This window comes from Populus nigra, chromosome 8 (genome assembly GCF_951802175.1).
Source record: "Populus nigra chromosome 8, ddPopNigr1.1, whole genome shotgun sequence".
NCBI lineage: Eukaryota > Viridiplantae > Streptophyta > Magnoliopsida > Malpighiales > Salicaceae > Populus > Populus nigra.
This window is the reverse complement of record NC_084859.1, coordinates 20865548-20878003: the sequence shown is the minus strand read 5'-3', so window position 1 is coordinate 20878003 and position 12456 is coordinate 20865548. Positions and strand designations below refer to the sequence as shown.

The 12456-nt window shown below is 35.5% G+C and overlaps 2 protein-coding genes and 1 long non-coding RNA gene across 9 annotated transcripts; 1 reads left to right on the top strand and 2 right to left on the bottom strand.

Annotated features, from left to right (window-relative positions):
• Positions 1–1880: 1880 nt before the first annotated feature.
• LOC133702346 (uncharacterized) lies at positions 1881–7001 on the bottom strand. Of its 3 annotated transcripts, none has more exons than XM_062126671.1 (10): positions 6790–7001; positions 6518–6700; positions 5001–6336; positions 4093–4311; positions 3830–3973; positions 3534–3653; positions 3336–3422; positions 3048–3227; positions 2695–2954; positions 1881–2104 (listed from the first exon to the last, which is right to left on the bottom strand). In XM_062126671.1, coding segments are annotated over exons 3-10 (1407 nt in total). In that variant the 5' UTR covers positions 5397–6336; positions 6518–6700; positions 6790–7001; the 3' UTR covers positions 1881–2103. The 3 variants fall into 3 exon arrangements, with proteins under 3 accessions (XP_061982655.1, XP_061982657.1, XP_061982656.1); XM_062126673.1 differs by having other exon boundaries at positions 2695–2939; XM_062126672.1 differs by lacking the exon at positions 1881–2104 and having other exon boundaries at positions 2694–2954.
• On the top strand, positions 6241–6734 carry LOC133702349 (uncharacterized). The gene is made up of 2 exons (XR_009843709.1): positions 6241–6355; positions 6451–6734. It is a non-coding gene; the product is annotated as an uncharacterized LOC133702349 (long non-coding RNA).
• Positions 7002–7928: 927 nt separating the features above from the next.
• LOC133702347 (transcription factor bHLH122-like) lies at positions 7929–11713 on the bottom strand. Of its 5 annotated transcripts, none has more exons than XM_062126676.1 (8): positions 11231–11711; positions 10515–11151; positions 9752–10047; positions 9416–9589; positions 9192–9257; positions 9037–9105; positions 8842–8909; positions 7929–8386 (listed from the first exon to the last, which is right to left on the bottom strand). In XM_062126676.1, the coding sequence occupies exons 1-7, from the start codon at positions 11279–11281 to the stop codon at positions 8856–8858; spliced, it is 1347 nt and encodes a 448-aa protein (XP_061982660.1). In that variant the 5' UTR covers positions 11282–11711; the 3' UTR covers positions 7929–8386; positions 8842–8855. The 5 variants fall into 5 exon arrangements, with proteins under 5 accessions (XP_061982660.1, XP_061982659.1, XP_061982658.1 ...); XM_062126675.1 differs by lacking the exon at positions 7929–8386 and having other exon boundaries at positions 8520–8909; positions 11231–11291; positions 11400–11711; XM_062126674.1 differs by lacking the exon at positions 7929–8386 and having other exon boundaries at positions 8520–8909.
• Between the last annotated feature and the right edge of the window lie 743 nt (positions 11714–12456).

Below are 12456 nucleotides of genomic sequence, written 5' to 3'. Positions count from 1 at the left end.
CTAGAGGTGGAGGAGCACCGCGCCTAGCTGAGAAGCCAAGCTTGTTATGATCAGCCATGAAGAAAACTTTAATATAGCAGAATTTTGTTTCTTCAAAACGTTGGCAACCACAATTGTTTGTCTTTAATAGCTCAAGTTCTCACTGGACTTGTTATTTACCTGTGGTGCTAAATGAAACACTTACCAAAAATATACATTCAGTGCGGGATTAAAGAAGCTGTAACCATAAGCAAGCAACAACCATATGGGCTCACGAAGCCATAGCCATGTAGAGAAGCACAACAGCTCGAGTATGGCTACGGGAGGTGAGATATATGCAGTTAGGCACGTCAGGATTTTGCTTGCATTGTTTCCTTTTGTTATTAGAACAGGTTGGAGGGGTCAGATTGAGGCAAAAGTAGCTATAACCACATTACCAAGAGAGGAAATATGGTTATGATTTTGTGGCTGACAAACTATGGAGGTTTCTTAAATGGATGGTCTAGGGATCATGTATATTTTAGCTCTAACTAAGTTTTTGTAGGAAATACGGTTGCCTCGCTTCCATTCCAAATATAGAACAAAAGGCACTACATGGGATCATGTATATCTGAGATGAAGTGGGTGTTATATGAGTTCGGATTTGAAAATGTGGTAATAGTTGTTTTTTAAAGTATATTTTATTAAAAATATATCAAAATAATATTTAAAAATAAAATAAAATTGACATCAGTATATCAAAACAATATAAAAACATAAAAAAATTAATTTATAAAATTTTTAAATTTTCATGAAATGTTGTTTGAAACGCAATTTCAAACAACATCTAAGTTAGACCAGATGAGAAGTATTGTGGGTTTTTTTTTGGCAATTATTCATTTTAATTACTGTTTTTCCTTTTAATTTCAACTTTCATGGTTTTTTTTTGATATCTGGTTACACATTGTATTTATAATATTGAGAAATTAAATTTTATTTTATCAAATTAAATATTTATTCGACACCATGAAAATCTTATATTAAGTTAATTGAGATAAATTTTAGTTAATTTCTTGATTAATATAATATTAAAAGATAAAATTAAAAAAAAATAGTAATTGCAATAAAAAATATTAAATAAATTAGTTTTTAAGCTCTTATCATATCCTCACCATCTCTTGCATTATCAAATATAGTCTCACGAAATCTTGAGAGATAACTTAACTGGCTGGTTTTGGGTTTGCTCCTCAATGATTACAAGTTCGAGTCTTATTAAGGTCACTAAAAACTTATATGATCATTAATTTCAAGGCTCATGAAATTAATTAAAGTTCATATAAACTAATTCAGATATCTATATTAATAATAATAAAAATAATATGTACCGACGGCTCTCAAACATATGCAAGCTGGTTACGAGGGCTTTGATTCTTGAATTTTTTTTTTTTTGATTTATGTGGGTGTCCGGGCCAGCTTGCGCGCACCACAACTAATCCCATGGCCCACTGAACACCCTGCAAATCCAGTTGGCATGTAAGGCACCGCGAGGGTAACAAGCATGCATGTGAGGACTCGAACCCAAGAGCAGCAGGAGGAGACAAGCTCCTCCTAAATAGCTAAATCTAAACGGTGTAGGTGATCATAATTATCTTTGAACAAAATAAAATTTCCAATTGGATCTCCTATTTATGAAACATTACCCAATTAACGCCCACCATTTACATTTGTGAAAAATAATGAGATCACTGGAAGACAAACAGGTCCTTCTTTATGATTCTAAGGAGAAGGTTATTTGGAAAATGTCCAATTGATTTGGGGGTCCCAGTTGATTTTGTTTTTGTCTGGGACCAAATTGAGACTTGGATGATATTTGGGGGATGAATATGTTCTTTACCAAAAAAAAAACCATTAACAGGAAGAAATATTAACTAAAGCTGATATTTTTAGAAATAAATATTATGTTTGGACATCTACAGAAATTCTATTACTTTAACAACATCATAATGATAGCAACATGGCCCTTCCAGTTCTAGATATCAAGTAGCCTGATGTATATCTGCCTGCAAATGAGATTGAAAGACGAAGGCATTTTTCTTCAATTGCCAGCCCTGTGTTACCCTTATCTACATACATCTGCCGCATAAACCTACAAAGAAGTGGCGGCAAAAATAAGGTTTCACGACAGATTATGCTTTCAGACAAGCAACATATCAACCACCAAGCATTGGATATATCTATATAAGAGTAAAAGAATATCTCCCTCAAAGGGTCCAGTTGAATGTGATAACGACACATCTGTTATTCACAGGGGTTTATACAGTTGATGGAATCAATTTTCCAGTATTTATTCCCAGAATCTAGCTTATGTTTGCAAAATTACAATGTTGTTTGGGTGGAGATTTACAGTGTTAACTCCTGAGAGAATTGAAGAGTCAAACCTTGATAACAGAAAGCAAAGTTTCCAACTGAGAGCAGGTCAATTTTTCAAGTCATTGTTATGAAGTTTTGATTGCATTTTAAGCATCAACGAACAGTTATTGACTTCGCCTCATTTTTAAGATTCTGAGATATGAAACTCTATGCCAACTTCTTGGAAAGCAAATTTAAAGGTCTTAGAAAAACTTGAAAACAGAAAATGATATGGCTCCCAAGCTTTGTTCGAGTACCGTTAGCTAGTGAAAGTAACAATTGAAACTGCATTTATATGTTAAACTATGACAGGTGTGCATTACTTACTAGAACCATCTCTTCTTTGAAGATGCATCCTTAATTGCACTTTGAGACCGCCTTCTAACCTTCCTGATGTTCCCTTCAGCTGACAACTGCTTTGGCCTCGAAGAAGGGAGTCCAATGGACTTTTGATTTGTTGATATTTCTTTGAGAGGACTTTCTGATCTAGATTTTTTGTGAAGTTCTACCACAGAACTGGAGGCCTTTGCTGGTGCTGATTTCTGGCTTTTTGTCAAACCAAGCTCACTGCTCTGAACAGGAGTCTCCTGAAGTTTAACAACAGGGACTTGTTTTCCATTTCATAGAATAGAAGTTGAATTTGAAAGTTACACTTATTGTACTATTCTGATAAGGGTTACCTGAATATGAGCAGCAGGAGCTTGTGGTCGGTTCGCAGGAGAGGAATCTGAATCAGAGGAGGAAGGGCTAGTGGTGCTATCCATATCATAGATTATGCTATCCACCATGAGAGGAAGTTCCAAACTGTCTGAGACACAGAAGGAGGACGATGGTCTCCTAAGTCTTGTAAGATGCACCACCTGTAAATCCTCAAAGAAATGCGAGGTCACAAAGCATATACATCTCAAATCAAGTTTCAGTGAGTTCCAACTCTTCTCCAAATAATTTTGCTAATACTGACTTCTTACCTTTTGCTCTAATACCATCATGTCCTTCCTAAGTCTTGTGATCATCGTGTTCTTCCTGCGTATGATGTCTTCCAACTCAGCTATTCTCTATTATCATGGGAAAAAAATATGTGTTGGAGAATAAATCAGATAGAAATATGGTGACTGGAAAAAGGCAAAGAAAACATAGTTGAAAAATATTGCTCGAGTCCAAAATACCTTAGAATCTGCCATATTATTTGTTTGAAGAATACTGTTCAGCTCCTTAATGGTGGCATCCTTCTCTTCACACTCTCTCTTTAGACTGAACATGTCCTGGTCTATTGCATAAGTGTTCATCTGTTATAGAGGCATAAGCATGAGGTCACTGAAATGCAGACTTGAGACCAATTTCCGGGGTTATTAATACTTAACTATTTCTAAATTCAGGTTTCAGTTGTAATCTGATCTTGCAAATTATGTTACCAAGTGAAAAATCTGTAAGAAATAACTACTGATTCTGAATCTTCAATCACCTGCATTTCTGCTGCAGATGTAACACTTGAAGCCCAATCTGACAAATCTGACATGCGGCGCTCTTCTTGTTCCACCTCATTTATGAAAGGCATTTTGTACTGCAGCACCTCATCACCTTTAGACACTTTGACAACAGAGTTCCCCTGATACAAAATTAACAGCATATAGTATTTGAGCATGCAGACAAAAATCTGATTCTATGACTATAATCACTCAAAACACCAAAAGATACAAACTTAGCATCTAATTAAATGACTCTCACCATCAAACCAGCAAGCAGGTCATGGTGTTGATCACAATACCAACAACCACAGTCAACAAATTTAATTTTATCACAACCAAAAACATCATTACATGGTGGTTCTAAATTCTTGTTGTTGTTGAAAGATGCATTGCCCTTGGTTCCTGCCTGGTTGTTAATGCTGCTCAACTGATCACACAGATCATCCAGCTTCTGCTGCATGCTTGATAGCACCTGATCCTGAAACCAGCATTTCGTACAAAGCATTTAATCAGACAGATCTCATGGCTACAGCCTACAATCCATTCTTTACATCTTTTAAATTTATCTGAATCCTGCTCACATTCAAGCAAAAGGTAATACCAATAAAGAGCAACAGGACAAGGATGGGGTTAGAAGGAACTGTGCACTAGACATGGACATTCATACCAGTGGATTCAAAATTCAAAAATGTTTTCAACCATGATATCTGGAGTCTAATATTTGTAACTGCTGTCTTAACTATCAAAATAGAATACCAGCATTTATAAAGGGATCACTCATTAAGAATCAATTAATCTAATCTAGCATTAAACCATATATTTTTAATACTCCAATCATACTAAAGCCCAAGAATTAATGAAACTGCTTTCAAAAGCAGAATCTTTAAACTCCAGTGATCCACGGAATCATCATTACAGATAAAACTAACTAATAAACAAAGCCATTAATTCAAACAAACACTCCTAACTAAAATCATAGAAAACAAATTAAGCCATCAAAATAAAACCAAACACCCTCTAAAGTTCCTACCTTTCACACAAAATCAAGCACCAAACCTCCAGTTCACACTCAAAAACTAAAAAAAAAAAACCATTTTTTAAGCAAACCCACTTTCCAAAATCCAAAAACAACAAACCCGTTCATAAAATGAAGTTAAAATCAACAACCCTAAGCTCCACAGACTTTTTGAGCTGATTAATGATCCTATTCTTCTTAGATTCAGAAACAGCAACCCCAATAACAGCAACAATCAGAAACCTTTGAACAGGACTAAACAGCTCCCAAGCCACACCCGCCTCCCCGCTCAACCCAATGGCTTTAGCCGAGCTAGCTTCCTCAGCATCCACAAGCCGCCCTTGCAAAGACACCCTAGCCAGCCGCCGAGCCAATGGGACTGCTCGGCTCGGGGTGAACTGGCTCGAGAGCCGGCGGCGGGAGGAGGGAGTTGAGATTGGAGGGAATGGGGAGAGAGTGACAAATGAAGGTGGCTGAGCCACTTGATCAGGGCCGGTGGGGGAGCCGAGCCGGAGGGTGGTATAGTCGGCTTGCTCTTCTTGTTCCATGAAGAGAAAGGAAGACAAAAGTGCGTGATTGCAGGGGAGTTCGTGGTTTTCGAACGTTGGAATTTATTTTGAGGGCATTGAATCTGTTTCTATATTTTTTTTATATGGATTCAAATTTTGTGATTTGAGAGGGAATTTATTTATTTAAATTATGGATGTTGAACGGTGGTTGTAGTAATTGGGTTTTTGACACGTGTCCTCCTCCTTCTTCTAGGATGACTCTTGGGGTTTTGTTTTTTTCTGAATTTGAATATGAGAAATTTAAGGATATTTCTTAAAGCATGGTAAGAGATAGGTGAATTGATGTGTGTTTGACTGTCAAAATGTAATTTCCTTAAAGTAAGATTTTGTATTTCCAATCAATTTTTGAGATTGAAAATAAGTTCATGAGATTTTAAATTATAAATTCAAATGAATTTTTAATTCAAATTCTTTAAATTCAGTTTTTAAAAAATAAATCTAAACTTAAGAAACAAACTATATTTCATCTATGAAACATAGAACCATGAAATAGAGTCTAAAGTTCATATCCATGTATATTCAATACTTTATGAACTATAAAATAAAAATAGACTTATCATATTAGTAATATTGATGATAAATGGAGCTCCATAAAATAAAAAAAGGGTTAGAGAATCAGGTAGGGCTCGAGTTGTGGGATCTATAGAATAATATCAGAATGTGATGTCTTGAATTCATCTCTCTCCAAATCTGGCAAACATAACAACAGCACCGAGAAGTCTGGTTAAGATTGGCAATGACCATCACTCTGTCTGAGATCCTTTTATGCTGGCCAGATGAAGACATAGGGATTTCTAGTCTCAGCAGCTTGAGCACAAAGCAGGGTTCTGGGATCAATATTCTGCTCAACTTCTCTTGTAAGGTAAAATAAGTAATCAACAGCAAAATCCAACGAGTCTGCTACGTATTGCAATGTTTGCTGCAAATGGGAAATCAGAGTAAATTTCTCACCCGAAACTAAAAGATGTAGAAAAGGAGAAACTTCTAACATCTAGTAGTTTTCACACAAGAAATTCATTCTATTGTGATACAGAAAAGAAGAAGAAGAAGAAGAAGAAGAAGCTGACGGGCATTGACAAGGAAAAAGGAAGAAAATCTACCTCAGTTTGCGATGATCATTGATTGGCACCAACAGACATCGCATAAAACTTCCACTATCCAGTAGACAAATCAGCAAAATGATCATTGCTACAGCTTCACGAGAACCACCATTCTCCCATGTTTCTGTTCCCCGTTTCAGCAGTACGAATTCCATGCCTCAGCACAGCATTGTTTGCCATTAGCTAAGATTATATCAACACATTTTCTTTAGTTCAAGTCAAGATTCATAAAGGAATGTGTAGAAAATAAAAGGCAAGGGCAGAAAACTCACTAATATTGGCACATAAGAATCATCAATTTTGGTTGAGGACATTGCAAGGTTGAGGACGCTCTGACTGGTTAACCTCCTCTTATCTCAGACTGCTGAAGATCGAATAGTTTCCAGTCCGAGCAGCTTGAGCACAGAGAAGGGTGCTCGGATCAACTTTCTTCATAATTAACATGCCATATCTTGTCTTGATAGTCAACAGCCAAATGCAGCATCTGTGAAATGGATTTTTAATCAACAGCCCTTATCTATCTTAGTATAAATAGGATCATAAAAATCTTCATCATACTGTATCTAGAGGCTGCCGCCTCTGTTGTCGTCTAAAAAATGATTTTTTAAAGCTGGTCATGGATATTACCTCCGTCAACTGATGAATTAATTCTGCAATTTATTTTTTTATGTCTTTTTATCACTGGCTCTTGAATATTTTTAAATAAACTTTAAGTTTGTCCTTACACCCTTAAACACGCATTAATACTTAATTATCTCCTTTTTTCTCTTCTTCAAGTTATAATTCGTGGGTAGTTAGCTGGTATTAAGAATATTTATTTTAATTTATTTTAATGCTTTTTAGATGTGTCCAAAGGCACATTTGTCGAAAGATTCCATAAACTAGAATTACATTTCTTCAATAAGATTACTTATCTTTTTAATGAAGAAAATTATTTGTGGTTCACATTACTGAACAAAACAATCGAAGAAAATTCTTGAAAAGATACATGAAATAATTGAAAGTAACAAATCAATAATTGGTTCTTGATAATTACTTTCCTCTACCCACCAACAAATTTCTCTCTCTAGTTTCAATCACTAGATTAATGCTAAACAAGCTGATTTGACGTTTGAAAACACGACAAAACCATCGCGTTTAAGACAATTCTTGTCACAAACAAAATTGTATGGTGACTCGTGACTAAAGATATGGGAAATAAATTCTTTTTTCTAAGAAAAGGTATAGAAAATCTTTGTCAATGATGGCTAGTTTCCTAGAAGGATAAGATCAACATAAAAGGATACTATTTGGATCCATGCACTCCCATTTTTAGAAAATCCAAAACTATCTCTAATTATGTTTAGTGGTAACAGAACACATTAGTTAAAAGATTTAATTTTTTTAAATAAAAAAAAGATATATGAGACAATTTTAAAATGAATTTCAGACATGAAACATGTCTTTTTTATTTTTAATATCTTCATCTCGACAGTAGCCAAACACTAGCGAATGTTTCCCTCGAGCAATATTGATGTTCTCTAGGAAATGACAAAGGAATTGTAATGTTATCTTGGTTGCTTGGTGAAGAATGAGTCCCCCGTCCACTTCGTGATTGAAGACTAGGAACCCTAGTGGTGGTGGAGAAAAGGAGGAAACACACTTAACCTGGACCTTCCCTTCTCACAAGGGAATATAGTGGGACAAAAGAGCAAAGATAAATCAGGAACATATTAGGAAACAGCACACTGCATTCTGTAGCGCTGACCCAAACAAGACAAAGCAAGGTGGGTGGTGGAGCTTGGTTAATCCCATTGTGCCTTAAATTAGACCACAAATTCTTCAATCAATGGCGTCAATAGAAGGAAAGTAGTCCCCACCTGCTTCCAACTTGTACGAAATGATGCAATCATTGATAGCACCATTAGCACCACTCTTTATTTCAAGACAAAAACTTGTAAAGTGCTAATAATCTTCTTCTTAGCAAGACAAGAGATGAGGGGAATTTATAAAAAGCAGCAGCAACACCACAACTATCTCTTTCTTTTAGCACATAGATTTCCCTTAATTTGGTTAAGTTCCAAAGACTAGAACTATATGTTACAACATGCATGCCAGCTGGTTTTCTATCACTTCGTCTATAACCATTATAGTGTTTAGGTTGGATGAATCTTGCAGTTAGCTTTAAATGCACTCTTGAGCTTCACTCTCCCACCCCCACATAATAAATAGCCTATGGCTAAGCTGTATCTTCATCTTTTTCAGTGCAAAAGAGAACCTAGCGTCGCCTTTATCTCTCGTCTTGCAAATTCTTATTAGTTCTATACATACAAACCAATTCTTACTTCGGTTTTTTCAGCTAGGGCTGCTGCTTCTTTAAGCATGTACATCTTGCACGATTCTCTGAAAGTGCCTGGAAAAAAGAACATGAAACATGAATGAAACAGGAGCTATTTGAACATAAGACGGAACTTCTTCACAGGGCATTAGGTGGGTGTTTTACTAGAGGGTTTTGGTTTAAATTCGTTGTTGTAGCATACCTTGAATTGTCTTTGAAGGTCTTTAATGTAGTCAACAGCCAAATCCAGCATGTCCGATGTGTTTGTTTGCTGCAAATAGGGAAACAAAGCAATATCTAAGCTTAAACAAAACTAGCACAGATATAGAAAAAGGAAGTGCTAGTGAAAGATTCTACCTTGTCCATGTTTGGTACAAGGTCCTGGAGTTTCCTCATTCGTTCACTAATTCTAGTTCTTCTCACCTACACATCATTCATATCTATAAGGACATCAAGAATTAATCCAAAAAGGGTGATTAAGGGGAAAATTGCTGGTATTAACTATAGAGATTAAAGATCCCAAAACCATGCTTAGCTCAAAGTAGAAATAATGACCAAGAAATGCACTAAAGAGACTTTACCCTCTCAGCAATGCTTCTTGGATGGGTGGCACAACCACGCTTGGCTCTGATCTTACAAGGAACAGAATCTTGAAATTGCAAAAAGTTTTCAATGGTAGACATCTCTGCTGATGTTTTTGGCAAGCTCAAGTGACGAGCCAACATTGGAGGGCGATTTCCTGCCTCTTCATTCTGCTAAACAACCAGAATTATGGTAAAATAAAAAATCTCAAGCAAAAGCGATCTTATCAAACTTGAGTCCATGTTCTCCATTCCATTATCCTATAAACTAAAACGTATGCAAATCGTTAAGATAGATGAAGAATTAACACATGCCAGTATAGAAAACTGTGGCACCTGAGTTTCCGATGAATTTAGACCAGAAAGTGTTCTGTCATCATCTGTAAGGTGTCTTTTTGAACCAGTAGACATCACAGCCGAATCATCCCATGATCCAATAGGGTAATCATAATTATTGCCAGGAGTTTCACCAAAACCACCACTGTCTGGGCTATTTTCGCCCATGTTTTTGTTTCCCATTTCAGCAATTGTACTCCTTATCCCTGAAGATGAAGGTGGCCTACCAGCTGCAGAATAAGTTGTGTCTCTATTACCTGCTCCAAGATCTCCCATACCTCTCAATACAGCATAGCCTGCCATATCCTAAGATTATTTTTGTCCCATTTTCATAACTCCAGTCAATCAAAACTCAAAACAAGAAACTGAGTGGCATCAAAGAAGGAAACAGAAAACTCACTCTAAGACCATGAATCAAACAACTTGGAGTATTAAAAATAATAAGTCCTGTTGATATTTCAAAATTTTTTAACTCCCACTTGCTAGTTCAAATGATTGCTTATCAGAAAACGAATTTAATCAAAAAACTAATAGCACTTGACTTAACTGAAACTGTCCATTCATAACACAGAAAATTTCAACTTTCTACACTTTCTATTATTTCTCTGCTTTCCTTCCATTCTATTCATTGGTTACTTAAAAAAGCACAAGCTAACACAAAGCCTTAATTTTTTTTTATCAAATCAAACACTTTCTTATCATTTTTCATCTTCTAATGACTGAAACAAAAGGGTATCAAAACAAATAGACAAACTTAACATACCATTTTCAAATTCAATATTTATGTTGGAGAAAAGCCCTGCTGGTGAGCTACTGTGTCGAACTAGATTCGGATTGTTTCCACTGCTAGGCTTCATGGAAGGCAACCTCTCCAACCCCGTTGAATTCGTTGATCTATGATTCATACCAGAACCTGGATTATGATCTGGTAATGGAGGTTTTGATCGACTTTGATAAAAACCCTGTGAGGCAGAGTAATTGCCCTGTTGGTGCTGCTGATGTTGATGTTGATGCAGCCTTGTATCACTACTATGATTATTCATTGAAGCCATCATCTGGGGTTGCTGGTTAATTTTTGAGACTGATTCTTTTACTGGAGAATCTTGCTTAATCTCACAAAGATTTGAACCTGGTATATTCTCTGTATTGCCACCGGAATTGGCTAAAAATCTCGCGAAAATTCTTTCTGTTTCAGGGCTTGTTGGCCTATTGAGAAACTCTTCACAGAAGTCTCTGTCTAAATTACTTGAAAAATATGAACTTGGTGCAGACTGATATCTTGTCAACCCAGAATTCATTTGTTTCTGATGAATTTGTTGGTGCTGGTTATGACCATGAAGAAAATGATGCTGGTGTTGAAGATCTGACTCCATTGAATCCCCTGTTTCTTGATTAAGTTTCTAAGAAGAAAGGCAGCTCAGTTGCTTTCTGAAAGGCTTATTTATTTTCTTCCAAATCAGATCAAAGACAAAGACTCACAAATAAAGAAGCTGAAGAGAAGTAACAAGAGACAGAACCAAGCAAATCCATGTGAATTCTACTGAAACAGGGAAAACAGAGCAAGAACAGAGAGCTAGATGAAATCCTGCTTGAATCTTAGCATAACAAACAACAGTTTTCAAATCTGAAAACAGCCCGTTTTTCTTACCATGAAACTAAGCCACCTTCACTCAAGAAGATAACATTAACAACAAAAAGAAGCCACTAAAAAAAAGAACAACTTATCTTTCCAGAACAAAAACAGAACAAGAACAGGACAAGCACAAAACCCTCTCTAAGATGCTTCAAAAGGGTGGAGGTGGTGGTGGTGGTGGGGGAGGTGGTGTCAATGCCATTGAGTGAAGGGAGAGACTGAATTTTTTTCGTTTGAAATATTAAAGAAAACAAAATTAATTTATAAAACCATTTTCTTTCCTCTTCTATGAGTATGGCAAATGAGAATCAAGAAAAGAATAGAGATTAGGCCGTCAAATTTGCTATTAGTCTAACGATTTTTCGGACCTTAATGCCCTTCTTGTTTATTTATTAGAAAAAATGGCTGCGTTGCATTAATGTCATGTAAATATTTGTAGGGTTTTGTTACAAATAAAATATTTTAAGATATGAGATGATTTTTTTAAAATCATAAAATGTTCCAAGAGGGTATTTATTTTACATTATATATAAAATATCTTTTTATATATAATTTTTTTAATAAATATCAATGTAAAAAAATAGTGGTAAATAAAATTTAGTGATTGTGGAGTGAGGATGAGAGTGCCGCTGGCAGCGGCATAGTAATGAAATAATGGTCACCGGAAAAGTTGGAAGTTGTTGTGAAAGATGTATTTAAAGAATTTTTGCTGTGAAAGATGTATGGAAAGAATTTATGAAATTTCATGAATTGAAAATATTTTTTAATAAATAAATTAAATTTAAAATTTGATTATAAATATTTTACATTCATTAATTTTCTTGTAACATATTTTGCAAAAAATAAACATAGATTTTTTTAAAAAAAGGCAAAACAAAAATATAAGATCTAGTTTATTATTATTATTATTATTAAAATGGGTGTCCGGACCAGCTTGCGTGCACCTCGACTAATCCTACGGGTTTTGAAGTTAATGACTATGTAAGTCTCCAATAGCCATGAGATTTAAGATATTCGAACTAATGATCTCTAGAGAACAAATTTAAAATTTGACCAGTTAAGTTACACCTTT

Bases quoted from the DNA above. Each gene is read 5' to 3' on its own strand.
- LOC133702347 (XM_062126676.1), bottom strand. From the start codon at position 11,281: ATGGATTTGCTTGGTTCTGTCTCTTGTTACTTCTCTTCAGCTTCTTTA. The intron at 11,152-11,230 runs GTGAGTCTTTGT...CTTTCTTCTTAG, and splicing joins TCTCTTCAGCTTCTTTATTT to AAACTTAATCAAGAAACAGG. The intron at 8,910-9,036 runs GTATGCTACAAC...TCTTTTTTCCAG, and splicing joins ACCTTCAAAGACAATTCAAG to GCACTTTCAGAGAATCGTGC.
- LOC133702346 (XM_062126671.1), bottom strand. From the start codon at position 5,396: ATGGAACAAGAAGAGCAAGCCGACTATACCACCCTCCGGCTCGGCTCC. The intron at 4,312-5,000 runs GTTGTTGATTTT...TGCTGGTTTCAG, and splicing joins AAAAGTCTGTGGAGCTTAGG to GATCAGGTGCTATCAAGCAT. The intron at 3,654-3,829 runs GTGATTGAAGAT...CCTCTATAACAG, and splicing joins CATCTGCAGCAGAAATGCAG to ATGAACACTTATGCAATAGA.